The following is a 12764-nucleotide window of genomic DNA, read 5'->3' as shown; positions in this document are numbered from 1 at the left end:
TAACCGCACCCAAGGTTACACAGCCAGCAAGTGGAGCTGGGGGCTGAGCCAGGCTTGTCGGACTGCGGATTTCTTAATCAACTAGCCCTTCCCTGTTTGTGAGTTTGGGGCTCTGAGTGTGTGCACAACTGTGAGTCAGTGCAGGAGAATTCCTGTCCGTGTGGCTATGAGAACGTGCATGTCCATATGTGGGAGGGTAAATTCCCTGGAGGCCACGTCTCTTGGGACGACTCACGCTCAGAATCTGTTTCCCCAGCAGCAAAGCTGACTCCGTGTCCTTCAGGAAAGAGCATATGAGGGAATATGGTGAGGCAACGACTCCTTTATAGTTTACAGTGCGGGCCCTGCCCCCTAGTCTAAAACGGGACAGTTTGAACGTCACACGAGAAAAAGAACAGTGAGGAAGCACTGGCGAAATCTGAACAGACTCTGAGGTCTAGTTAATACCATCGTCAGGGGCGCCTGGGTGGCTTGGTCGGTTAAGTGTCCGACTTCGGCTCAGGTCACGATCTCGAGGTCTGTGAGTTCGAGCCCCGCGTCGGGCTCGGTGCTGACAGCTCAGAGCCTGGAGCCTGTTTCAGATTCTGTGTCTCCCTCTCTCTCTGCCCCTCCCCCGTTCATGCTCTGTCTCTCTCTGTCTCAAAAATAAACATTAAAGATTAAAAAAAAAATACCATCGTCAATTTCCTCCTTTTGAGGCTGTACTATGGTTACACGAGACACTCCATCGGAGAGGCTGGGGGGAGCTGGGGGAAGGAGACACAAAACTCTGTACTATTTTTGAAACTTGCCGGGAGTCTGCAATCACTTCAAAATAAAAAGTTAAAAATAGGTGATTGCAATGGATCGAAACACCTCTAGGACGTAAACATCCGTGCGTTCATAATAATACTTCTTAAAAACTTTCCGGGGTCCCTACTCAGGTAAGGCCCCAACTCATTACGCTAGAAATGGATCAGTTAAAGGAAACACTCAATGATTAGTCCTATCATTCCTGTGCAAAGCGTATTTCAAGGTTGATGAGTGAAAGTCCTTCTTAATGGAGGAACTCCAGATAATCACTGCAGGAGGAATTATGGGCCTGATCAATCTTAATAGCACTAGATGTGGAATAACCACTCATTATGGGGGCCTAATGGGATGGAAAAAGAAGCACCCAGAACCACACATGACACATTCTGGCCTAAAAACATGTAAACCTAAATCCAGATCTAAATATTAATTTTCAGGAAATACCAAATATGTGTCTATATCTATCTATATCTATTCTATATCTATCTATATCTATATCTATATCTATATCTATATCTATATCTATATCTATATCAACACAACGAAAGACACCACACAGGAAGCAGACAGCTACATCTAGAATATTCTACAGGAGAAAATGATGAAGCTTTTCTGTTATCAAATCAGAGGCAGGAAGACAGGGGAGGGAGGCAGAGACTGCTATGATATAAAGAAAACCTAAGAGACTGTGTTTGCATCCCGCTTTCAACATGACTAGTTGTAAGAAGACATCTTGAGAAACTGAGGCAACATCACTTCAATCTGGGTATTGTCAACTTGGTTAGCACTGTGTGCGCCATATCTAACATTTGTCCCTCTAGATCCTTCCCTGACGCTCTCCGGTCTGCCCTATGCCCCAGGGAGGTGGGATGCTGAGTTGTGTGGACTGAATGCTTCCAGTTAGATTAGCTAATGGCTTCTAGTTGGATAGCCAATGGTTCCCAGTTGAGTTGGCCAATGGTTTCCAGTTGGAGTAGCCAATGGTTTCCAGCTGGGTTGGCCAATGGAGCACCCCCGCAAGAAACCAAAGGATACGGGGAGAGTACAGTTAGAATATTTGTTTCTCTGGCCTCCTCCATGTGGGGTTGACTCAGGCTAGCTGCAACCAGCAACTGGAGGTGACATTTCTTGCTAAGGAGGCCCTCTCCACAGGGCTCTCTCCTTCCAGACTCTTGTAATCACTCCCTCCCATTACCCCCACCCAGGTATCCTGATGGTCATAGGAGCCCATGCTTATTAGCACAGGGGTTCTAAATTCCCTGGTGATTTTCCTACACCTGCCATCTCCTTTGTAAATAAGACTTTTATTCAGCTCTCCTCAAATGGCCCCATTTGAGAGGCCCCCCCCCCCCATCCTGTCAAGGTCTAGTATGGGTTAAAAAAAAAACCCTCTTAATTAGGAGGGTTAAATCCTGAAAAGTTCATAGGTGCCAGTGTATGGAATCTGGGGGAATGCATAACGCAAACGCTGACAGTTGTCAAGGCTGGTTAGTGGGCACACGGAGGTTTATGGTGCAATAGTCTCTGCTTGTACGTATGTTTGGGGTTTTCGTGATGCAAAGGACAAGTTCTGCTATCAGACAGCCTTAGGTTCCAATCCCAAGAGTATTCCTTGTTAGTAGATGATCTTGCGGAAAGCATATCCTCTCCTTGAGCCTGGAGTCAATGAGCACTCTGGGGCTGGGACTCAATGAGTAAGCGGGGGGGGGGGGGGTGCCTGGAGGGTGATGGGAGCCACCTCCCCGGGCAGGCGCCTGCGGCCACTACCCACTTCTTATACTCCTGGAACACGATGTAGAGGATGTGCACAGCGATGCTGTTGAGAGCGTATGCGTTGATCACAGGTCTCAGGAAGGACAGGAAGGTGCTGACCACCGTGGTGATGAGGACCAGACAGGTGAACCGGGGCCTGAGGGAAGAAGGACTCAGCTGTGGGAGGGTGACTGGAAGGGTCCGGGGGGGGGGGGGGTGGTTAGGCAGGGTCAGGAGATCTTGCGGCAGAGGTAGATGAGCAAAGGGAAGGGGTTCTAGGGAGCCCAACTGAACTCAGAAAAAGATCTTGAGGCTCCCAGGTGGGCTCAGCAGAGGGTCCCAAGAAGGGTCGAGGCAGGGTCTGAAGGGGGTGGATAGGGTGATGAGAGGGTCTCAGGGCAGCTCAAAAGGCTTAGTCAGCTCAGCAGACGGTGCCAGGGCCCAGGCCAGACAAGGGGTTAAGGGAAGTCAGGTAGGATTAAGGAAGGAATTACGTTGGCCCCAGACACTATCAGAAGAGGGGTCCAGGGAGCCTCAGGTGGGTCAAATAGCATCAGGAGAGAGATTCAGAGGGGTCTCGGGTCAAAAGAGGGGTCCAGGAGGATCCAAGGAAAGTTCCAGGGAGCCCAGGTGATAGGCTCATGGAAGAGGTCCCTGGGGCCCAGGTAAGCTTAAGTATGGGTTTGGTGGGTTTAGACACATTCTGGAGAAGGTACCAAACTATCCAGATAGGATCAGGGGAGGATTTCCAGAGGAGGAGTTAAGTCAGATAAGGTCGGGAGAAAGCCCTGATCCGGCTGGTCGGGGGAGGGATTCCAAGGAACTCAGATGGACTCTGATGGGACCCACAGAGGACCGGCCCCAGCCCCACCTGTTCTCTCCTAGGAAAGTGGGGAAGTAACAGCGAGGCATCCATATGCTGTAACTACTGGCCAGCAGCCACAGGATAGCAATCTCATCCAGCAGCTGGCCCAGGAGGCTAAGCGTCATGTGGAAATACATGGAGAATAGGCCTGGAGCAAGAGACAAAGGTAGGTGGTCAAGAGGGCTGTCCCCCCAACCCCCGCCACCCCAGTGTCGCAGACCCCCACCTACCTATGACCATAAAGAGGATCCAAGTGATATAAATGCAGCGGGAGCGTTTCTGGGCATAGGGGTACATCAGAAACATCATGAGAGGCCCAAAGATGAAGAAGGTGACATTGCTGAACTGGAAAAGAGCAGGACATGGGGAGGGGGTCATCAGAAGCGGAGGCAGAGGAGGAAACCTTCAGTCCTTAGCCATTGGTCATCTGCCCTCTTTCAGGCAGTTAAGGAACCCAGAGTCTGGCAATCGGTCAGTTGATATTGGCAGTCAACCAGTCATCAGTAGATTCGTCACTCCGTTTTTCTATGAGTTCATTCACTCATTCATTCAACGAATGTGGCGAAGTCTATCTACTGACTTCCTGCAGCATGCATTCTCCCCCTTTTCCTTCTAGAAATAAGATCCCCAACTTTAAGACACAGCGAGCAACTAAAGACTACATTTCCCAGCCTTCCTTGCAACTCGCTGAGCCCTTGTGACTTGGTCTGACCAATGGGATACAAATGCAAATGAATCTATTACTTTTTTTTTTTTTCATTAATGTGAGCTACATTTATCAGGATTTGCTGTATTAGAAAGTGAAACTGAGGGGGGCGCCTGGGTGGCTCAGTCAGGTAAGCGTCCGACTTCGGCTCAGGTCATGATCTCACAGTGTGTGAGTTCGAGCCCCGCGTCGGCTCTGTGCTGACAGCTCAGAGCCTGGAGCCTGCTTCGGATTCTGTGTCTCCCTTTCTCTCTGCCCCTCCCCCGCTCATTCTCTCTCTCTCTCTCTCTCTCTCTCTCTCTCTCTCTCTCTCTCTCTGTGTCAAAAAAAAAAATAAACATTAGAAAGTGAAACTGAGAAATTTTCAAAATGCAGGACTACACCAGCACACATTCCCTTGGCCATCTGAGAGATGATGTCATCACTCATCACAAAGCCCCTAGAAGATTCTACGGTACCCTGGTGAGATAATTAGAGTGAAAAAGGCAGATAAAATCTTCATGTTATTATGAAAATAATTTTCATCTCGAGGAACCTCTGAAAGGTCTAGAGAACCCACAGTGTCCCTGGATGCTGTTTTGAGAACCATTTCCCTATGAATGGCAGAGCCAAAGGGCTTGATAATGTCGAGTTGCTGAATTCAGCTATTCCAGAACCATCTATCTCCAGACTTCAATTTCAAAAAATAATCAGATATGATCCTTTCTAGTTAAGCTGGTTTTAGTGGGCTGTTTCATTTGAAACCAAAGAATACCAGTTACTGGGATTCTGGGTCCAAGTGACGTGGGATTGGATCCATACTCCCCCCACCCACTAACTAGGAGGAGGTAAAATCAATGCTCTAACCTTCCATATCTGCATTTCTGACATCTGCATTATTGCTACCTCTTTGTGTCCTTGACCCAGAGGTCCCCAGGTCTCACTAGTCTATGAGTACAATTAAGGTGACAAGAACGTTTGCACCAGAATTCCAGGGGTTCAGAGTCCCTGACTGCTGATACAGGACTTCAACGCCCCTCAAAGTTTCCCCCAGATATGTCTGGGCCACAGAGAGTATCTCACACGAGCTCAGAAAAAAGGTGTTCTCACATATATTTAAAAGGGGGGGGGGCGCGTGGATGACTCAGTCGGTTGAGCGGCAGACGTCCGCTCAGGTCATGATCTCACGGTCCATGGGTTCAAGCCCCACATCGGGCTCTGTGCTGACAGCTCGGAGCCTGGAGCCTGCTTCAGATTCTGTGTCCCTCCCTCTCTCTCTGGCCCTCCCCTGCTCATGCTCTGTCTCTCTCTGTCTCAAAAATAAATAAAAAACATATAAAAAAAAAAAAAGAAAAGAAAAAAACGTGAGGTCAGCCTGCTTGCTCACTCATTTGCAGCCTTCTCTCCCCAATAAAATCTTCCTCTTGTAAAGGTCTCTTTCATTGCCTGAATCCCATCTTAGAAAGTGAAGAAACAGTGCCCTGTTAACTAAGGCACTCCGTTATTTCTCAACGTCCTGAAGACTAGGGTGCAAGTCAAAAGCAATGAGCTATCACCCCACATCAGTCAGAATGGCGAGTATTAAACAAGGGAAGAAGAAGAAATAACAAATGTCGGGGAGGATGTGGAGAAAGGGAAACCCTTGTGCACCGTGGGTGGGAAAGCAAATTGTGCAGCCGCTGTGGAGGCCCCTCAAAAAATTAAAAATAGAAATACCACATGATCGGTTATTTTGCTGCTGAGCGTTTACCCCCCAAAACACAAAAACGCTAATTTGGAAGAGAGGGAGACACAGAATCCGAAGCAGGCTCCAGGCTCTGAGCTGTCAGCCCAGAGCTTGACGCAGGACTCGAACCCACCCACTGTGAGATCATGACCTGAGCTGAAGTTGGACACTTAACCGACTGAGCCACCCAGGCACCCCCAAAATCTTTAAAACCTATAAAGAAGATGTGGTCTATACATACATCGGAATACTACTCAGCTGTAAAATAGCATAAAATCTTGCCATCTGTAACAACATGGATGGACCTAGAGAGTATCATGCTAAGTTCAATAAGACAGAGAAAGACAAATGCTGTGTGATTTCACTTTTATGTGGAATCTTAAAAACAAAACAAACGAACAAACAAACAAAAAGAACAAATTCATAAATACAGAGAAGGATCTGGGTGTTGCCAGAGGGGAGGGGGTGAGGGGTAGGCAGATTATGTAAAGAGATACAAGCTTCCAGCTGCAAAATAAATAAGTCTCAGGGCTGAAAAGTACAGCACAGGGAGTACAGTCAATAATATTGTAATGACCTTGCGTTGTGACAGATGGTAACTATACTTACCGTGGTGAGCATTGTGGAACATACATAATTGACAAATCACTATGCTGTACCCCTAAAACTAATATAATATTGTGTGTCAACTACACCTCAATAAAAAAAAAAACTACAGAGCGCAGTGGTGGGTATAGGGAAATGATTTACCTGGTACAAGGCCACCCTCTAGGAGCCTAGGTCCTGGGCACCAGGCAGGTGTCCCAAGGCAGGCGTCCTTCTGATTCTAGGGAAGCCCATGGCCCTCCTTGGGTGATGGCAAACCAGCTCAAAAGCCACCATGAGGACCCTTGGAAAACTGGTTTGGCACGAGTGGAACTGGTCTGGTTCCATCGTTTTCCATGTCCTTGTTTTCCACGCCAAGGTGTCTGATGCCCACCAACAGACAAGTCAAACACATGTCTGGCATGGCCACCTAGCTCACAATGACGACACACTTGGTGTGTCTGAATCATGAGCCCTGTCCCCTCCCCCCCCCCAACTGGAGTAGACGCCTATCCCAAACTGGGCCAATCAGATTTTCTTGGGAATTTGAAACTTGGAGCGAACGCAAAGCCTGGGAATCACCAAGATTGTGTCACGCCATTGTCAGTTCCCTAAGATCTGGGGATATTGTCTCGATGTTTAAGATACGTCAGCCATCTCGCCACCACAAACACACAAGACTGAGGCCACGGGGAGTCTGCCTTGGAGCTAAATCCTCCAGACCTGCCTTGGATCTCGGCCTTCCCAAGCAACTCATCTTTCCATTTTGAGATACCCCGGTACCTAGCCAATGCGTTTTTCCTCTTTCCTCTTTGGTTTGTTCTTTTTTTTTTTTTTTTTGCTTAAGCTAGCTTTCTATTTCTTCAATCCAGCAAAACCATCACCATTGGTATATTAGCTAGGGTTCTTTGGTAGCAAGCAACAGGAAATGAATTTGGTGAACTTTTACCACAAATATAAATATGTGTGTATGTAATTACTCATTAAATTAGTTATCATTCAGTCATTTATTATGGCGAACTCATTAATCAAAAGAATTGTGGAAGACAAGGAAAACCAGAAACCACAAAGCTCTGAGCCTTGAATGGACAGTCTCTTCAGGAGGCAGCTTTTGGGCAACTTTGTAGCTGTTCTATCCAGGCCCAAGATTCATCAAATTCTGGAGATGTTGCTGGGACCACACCCACCCTTGGCCAGAGGAGGGGGAGCTCCTTGACTGACCACCCCACTGAGACCATAACCAGTTGGAGAAGGGCAGCTAGGGGGTCCTAGGGAAAATGGGGCCATGGATACTGAATACGGGCAAAATCCCAAACAAATCCTACATTCCCTCTGCCTTCAAACACCAGCCCTTAGGGTGTATCGAGCGTGGCCAGAGATGCTGAACCAACCAGCTTCCCAAACTCTAAACCCTCCATTTAAAACACATCTGTGACTCCCATAAATAAAACACAAACTGTTAAACTTGACTTATAAACTCCCTCCATGACTCACCTCTCTCCACCTTCAACTTTATCATCTAGGTGTGAGGGATGACCCAGTTCTTCCAAATAAGCCATACTTTCTCTCACCCCTTAACCTCCAGAAGTTTGCACGTGCCGTCCCTACTGCCTGGAACATCCCTTGTCCCCACTTACCCCTCTTGGCCAGGCCAACTACACCTCCACCTGTCACCTGGGCATCACTTTGCGATAAAGCCTTCCCAATTCCCCAAGGCAGGGTCAGGTGGCCTCCCGCTGTGCTGTGTCCCTCTGTCCTAACGTTTGTCCGCCAGTTCTGGAACTGTCTCGCTCTCCCACTAAACCTGGCTCTCAGAACAGGGGCTGTGTCCTCCCCATTCAGGAAACATTTCCTGTTGACTGGACCTCAAAGCAGGTTTACACGGATCACCAGTCACATACGTGAAAACACTTGGCAGAAGAATGTCTTGTGCCTGGAACATTCTGGATGGAAGGCGTTAGGACTGTCACTTTCTCACCTGTTGACAGCATGCTCTTGTAGACGTTGCTTTTAATCCTCGCATGCCCCCTGCTCCGCCTCCCCATCCCCCCAACGTGTGGCTTTGTATTTTTTTTTCTGGCAATGGGAAAACTGGATCTCAGAGAGGTGGAGTGACTTCCCTGAGGTCTCACAGCTCTGGGGGACTCCAGAGTTTGCTTATACCCCCTGCCTTAAGAGACAAGAGGACTAGACGGGTGGCAATGATTAAGAGGGAGCGTCCCTGCTCCCTGGCTGCGTGACGTAATGTCTCTGGGTTTCCCTTTCCTGCATCAGTAAAATGGGGGAGCATAATCAATGCTACTGTGGGGGCTGTTGGAGGGGAACGTGTGAGGCCAGGCACTGAAAGACTACATTGCCAGGGATGTGGTCTTAGCTCAATAAATAGCAAGGGCCTGCTGCGGCTGTCGTTGTTGTGGGAGATAATAGTAACAGGCTTATCTTGGTTTCCTTGCTCCAGGCTTGGGGGTCAGCAGAACCCAAGGCTGAAGTTTCTGAGAACGCCCCTGAGCGTGCAGAATGAGGGCAAAGCAATGGGCGGAGCCTCTGATTAATGGGCTCCAACTGGTTCCAGAGTCTCTGATACCATCAGAGACTGCCCTCTGCCAGGGCCTGCCTCCCTGCCTGGGGCCAGCCCGTTTCCCAACCCCTGGCCCCACCCAGACTCTGTGAGGCTGGAGACGCACCTGCCCAGGACCAAGAGCTGGACTCTCTGGGCCCCAGCCCCAGCAGGTGTCTTCATATTCATTCATTCATTCACTCACTCACTCACTCACTCATTCATTGTTTGCTTACCAACCATTCCTTCAGTACCTACAATGTTGTTCAAATGCCACAACGGAGCCCCCAGACACAATCTGCCTTCACGGGTGTATCCAGTCGGGGTTTGGGACACATGGCAGGCCTCATTTGCCTTCTCTACCTCCGAGCGCCACAGTGAGGATTAGAGAACCAAGGGCTCTGGGGCCAGTTTTGCTCACTGCCGTGCAATTCCACGGTCTAGTGCGGTGCCTCACACACAGCAGGTGCTCAGAAAGTTTTTGCAGACAATGATGTGTGCAGAGAACACACGTCAATAACGTAGCCATGCGCCTGGCCCGGGTGCTATCGTGGCTGCTGTGTTGCTTTGATTCTGGAATAATTTGCTCTTTTGATCACCGGTACCCTGCAGGGTCTCTGGCAAATAGATGTGGCTGGGTGCCTCAGGTCTGGAAGAAGGAAAGGAGGGAAAGGAGGAAGGGGGGGGGGGGGAAGAAGAGAGGGAGGGAAGAAGGAAGAAGTGAGAGAAAAAAGGCGGGGAGAAGGGAGGGCGGCAGACAGACTAGAATTGACTGCCCACCTCGGTCTTGGGAAAAGGCAGTGGGGGTACCCCTTTCTCACTTACCCCGGCCACCCAAGCGGCCCCTCCCGCCCCCCACAAACAGCTTCTCTCCCACCCGTCGTTTCATTTGTGGGTTCCACCGATTCAACCTTGACGGTGACCTCCGTGAGGACAATACCCACCTATTCGACCCCTGGCTGTGTCCCCAACACCCACCGAGCGCTCCAGAAAAAAAAAAGCTGCCGAATCAATCAAATCAACGAACCCCCCCCCCCCAGCTCTTTCTCCCCACCGCCAAAGCTCTGTCACCTGTCGAGGACCCCCCTCCACATCCACTCAACGTATGCGCGTGAATGTGGGGGCAGGGCTGGGGGTGTGCAGCTAAAGCAGCAGTCACAGACCCTCCCTGAACGGGACTTACTTGCATGAATTAAGAAACACATAATTAATTCTTAATCACACAGTAACTGAGCGGCCTCACGATGCTGTGGTTAATTAAGTGAGAGACTCTGGGACCAGGTGGGCAGGCGCAGCTTTTGGGCCCGTGCTATTTACCTGCTGTGCAACCCTGGGAAAGAAATGTACACTCTCTGAGCCTTTACCCCCCACTTGTAAAATGTGGAGAATAAAGAGTCCCTACTTCTTAGAATTGCTCCGGGGGTTATACGGGAAGTGCTACCTGTTAAGTGAAGGTAATACACCAACACTTCCGCGTCTCTAGCCATGTTTACCTTCTAATAGTAACAACTTTATTCAATGCGTGGGATGTACCAAGAACTGTACATTTTTTTAGATCTGTTTTTTTTTTTTTTTTTTTTTTTTCCAAATGGAGGTATAAATCACAGAGGCTCAAATTCGCTCTTCTAACATGTGAAGCCCCGGGGCGCCTGGGTGGCTCAGTCCGTTAAGCACCCGATTCTTGGTTTCAGCTCAGGTCATGATTTCACAGTTCACGAGATCGAGCCCCGCATTGGGCTCTGTGCTGGCAGCGTGGAACCTGCTGGGGATGCTCTCTCTCCTCTCTCTCTGCCCCTCCCCAGCTCGTGCACGCACGCACATGCGCTCTCTCTCTCTGAGAAATAAATTACCTTTAAAAATAAATATATAAAGTGTGCAAGTCTGTGGCTTTACTCTACTATTCATGAGGTTGTGCAACCATCACCACTCTCTAATTCTAGAACATTCTCACCTCCCCGGAAGGAAACCCTGTATCCATGAGCACTCCCTCCTGCCCCCGCCCCCCAGCAACCACGAATCTGCTCCTTCGGCTCTGCAGATTTGACTCTTCTGGGCATTTCACGTAGATGGAATCCTACCAAACGTGGCCTTTGGTGGCTGGCTTCTCTCGCGGAACGTCCTGTTTCCAGGGTTCATCCACATTGTGGCATCAGCGCCTCCCTCCTGTTTATGGCTGAGGAGTAGTCCATTGTGTGGACGAATATTTGGGATGCCCAGCAGTTGTTTCGTCCTCTCCACGGTCCTGTGAGTTAATTACTATTAGTACCCCACAGCTGCTCCCTTTCTGAATAAGTACTCAGCGAATATTTGCTGAATAAATAGGAAGGGAGGAAGGAAGGAAAGAAGGAAGGAAGGAAGGAGGAGGGAATAAGGAAGGAAGGAAGGGAAGAAGGAAGGAAGGAGGAGGGAGGAAGGAAGGAAGGAAGGAAGGAAGGAAGGAAGGGAAGAAGGAAGGAAAGAAGGAAAGAAGGGAAGAAGGAAGGAAGGGAGGGAGGGAGAGAGGAAGGAAGAGAAGAAGGAAGGAAGGGAAGAAGGAAGGGAGGGAGGGAGGAAGGAAGGAGGAGGGAATAAGGAAGGGAAGAAGGGAAGAAGGAAGGAAGGGAGGGAAGGAGGGAGGAAGGAAGGGAAGAAGGAGAGAAGGAAGGAAGAGAAGGGAGGGAGGGAGGGAGGGAGGGAGGAAGGAAGAAGGAAGGGAAGAAGGAAGGAAGGGAAGAAGGAAGGAAGGGAAGAAGGAAGGAAGGAAGGGAAGAAGGGAAGAAGGAAGGAAGGGAGGGAAGGAGGGAGGAAGGAAGGGAAGAAGGAAGGAAGGAGAAGGAAGGAAGGAAGGAAGGAGGAGGAAGGAAGGAAGGAAGGAAGGAAGGAAGGAAGGAAGGAAGGAAGGGAAGAAGGAAGGAAGGGAGGAAGGAAGGAAGGAGGAGGGAGGAAGGAAGGAAAGGAGTCTTTCTTTCTTCCCAGTACCACCTGGCATGCTGTACCCTTGACTTCCGTTTATTTTTTGTCTCCTCTACACCCAGGACACCAGCCCCATAAGGGGAGGCATTTTGGTTTGCGTTGGTCATCTCTGTGCCCCCAGAGCCTGGAACAGTGGCTGTCCCAATTCTTGCTGAATCATGCACAAAATGGAGGGGCCGTTATCTCTTTGCGTTGGACCCCTCTGTCACCCCCCAGAAGGCTTTTTCTGAAGCAGAAAAGAGGTCCAGAGGGACCTATCGAGTCTGGGCCAGCATGTGTCATGGGCATGATCACCACTGTGTGAAATTATTCAGTTAATAGTGTCTGCCCTCCCTGAGAGCAGGAACCATGCCCCTCCTCGTTTTCCGGGAGCGGGGCGGCTGGCACAAATGCTTTTGCTGTGAATTCGATGAGAAGGAATACAGAAGAGGGAGGTATGGTTTAAAATTCACGGGGGGCACCTGGGTGTCTCAGTCAGTTAAGCATCTGACCCTTGATTTCAGCTCAGGTCATGATCTCGAGGTTGGTGAGTTCAAGCCCCACATCGGCCTCCATGCTAAAGGTGCAGAGCCGCCTTGGGATTCTCTCTCTCCCCCCTCCCTCTGTCTGCCCCTCCCCTGCTTGCATGCTCTCTCTTAAATGAATAAACAAACAGTAAAAAAAAAAAAAAAAACAGGGGCGCCTGGGTGGCTCAGTCGGTTGAGCATCTGACTTCAGTTCATGTCATGATCTCACGGCTCATGAGTTCGAGCCCCGCATCGGGCTCTGTGCTGACAGCTCAGAGCCTGGAGCCTGCTTCGGATTCTCTCTCTCTCTCTCTCTCTCTCTCTCTCTCTGCTCCTCCCCTGCT

General features: G+C 49.5%; 1 protein-coding gene across 5 annotated transcripts in view; it reads right to left on the bottom strand.

Moving 5' to 3' along the window:
- ACER1 (alkaline ceramidase 1) overlaps positions 1 to 12764 on the bottom strand; it is a 46176-nt gene that overhangs the window by 1839 nt on the left and 31573 nt on the right. For 4 of the 5 annotated variants that reach the window (XM_053220011.1, XM_027049540.2, XM_015072814.3 and 1 more), the window contains 3 exons: positions 3640 to 3754; positions 3416 to 3557; positions 2564 to 2701 (listed from right to left, as the gene is read on the bottom strand). In XM_053220011.1, coding sequence (XP_053075986.1) covers positions 2564 to 2701; positions 3416 to 3557; positions 3640 to 3718 — 359 coding nt within the window. In that variant the 5' untranslated portion in view covers positions 3719 to 3754. Of the gene's footprint in view, positions 1 to 2563; positions 2702 to 3415; positions 3558 to 3639; positions 3755 to 8042; positions 8432 to 12764 lie in introns of those variants that run through there. The other variant, XM_053220012.1, reaches the window with a different exon arrangement.

Source organism: Acinonyx jubatus, chromosome A2 (genome assembly GCF_027475565.1).
Source record: "Acinonyx jubatus isolate Ajub_Pintada_27869175 chromosome A2, VMU_Ajub_asm_v1.0, whole genome shotgun sequence".
NCBI lineage: Eukaryota > Metazoa > Chordata > Mammalia > Carnivora > Felidae > Acinonyx > Acinonyx jubatus.
The sequence above is the reverse complement of the archived record's forward strand: the minus strand, read 5'-3'. Positions and strand labels throughout refer to the sequence as shown.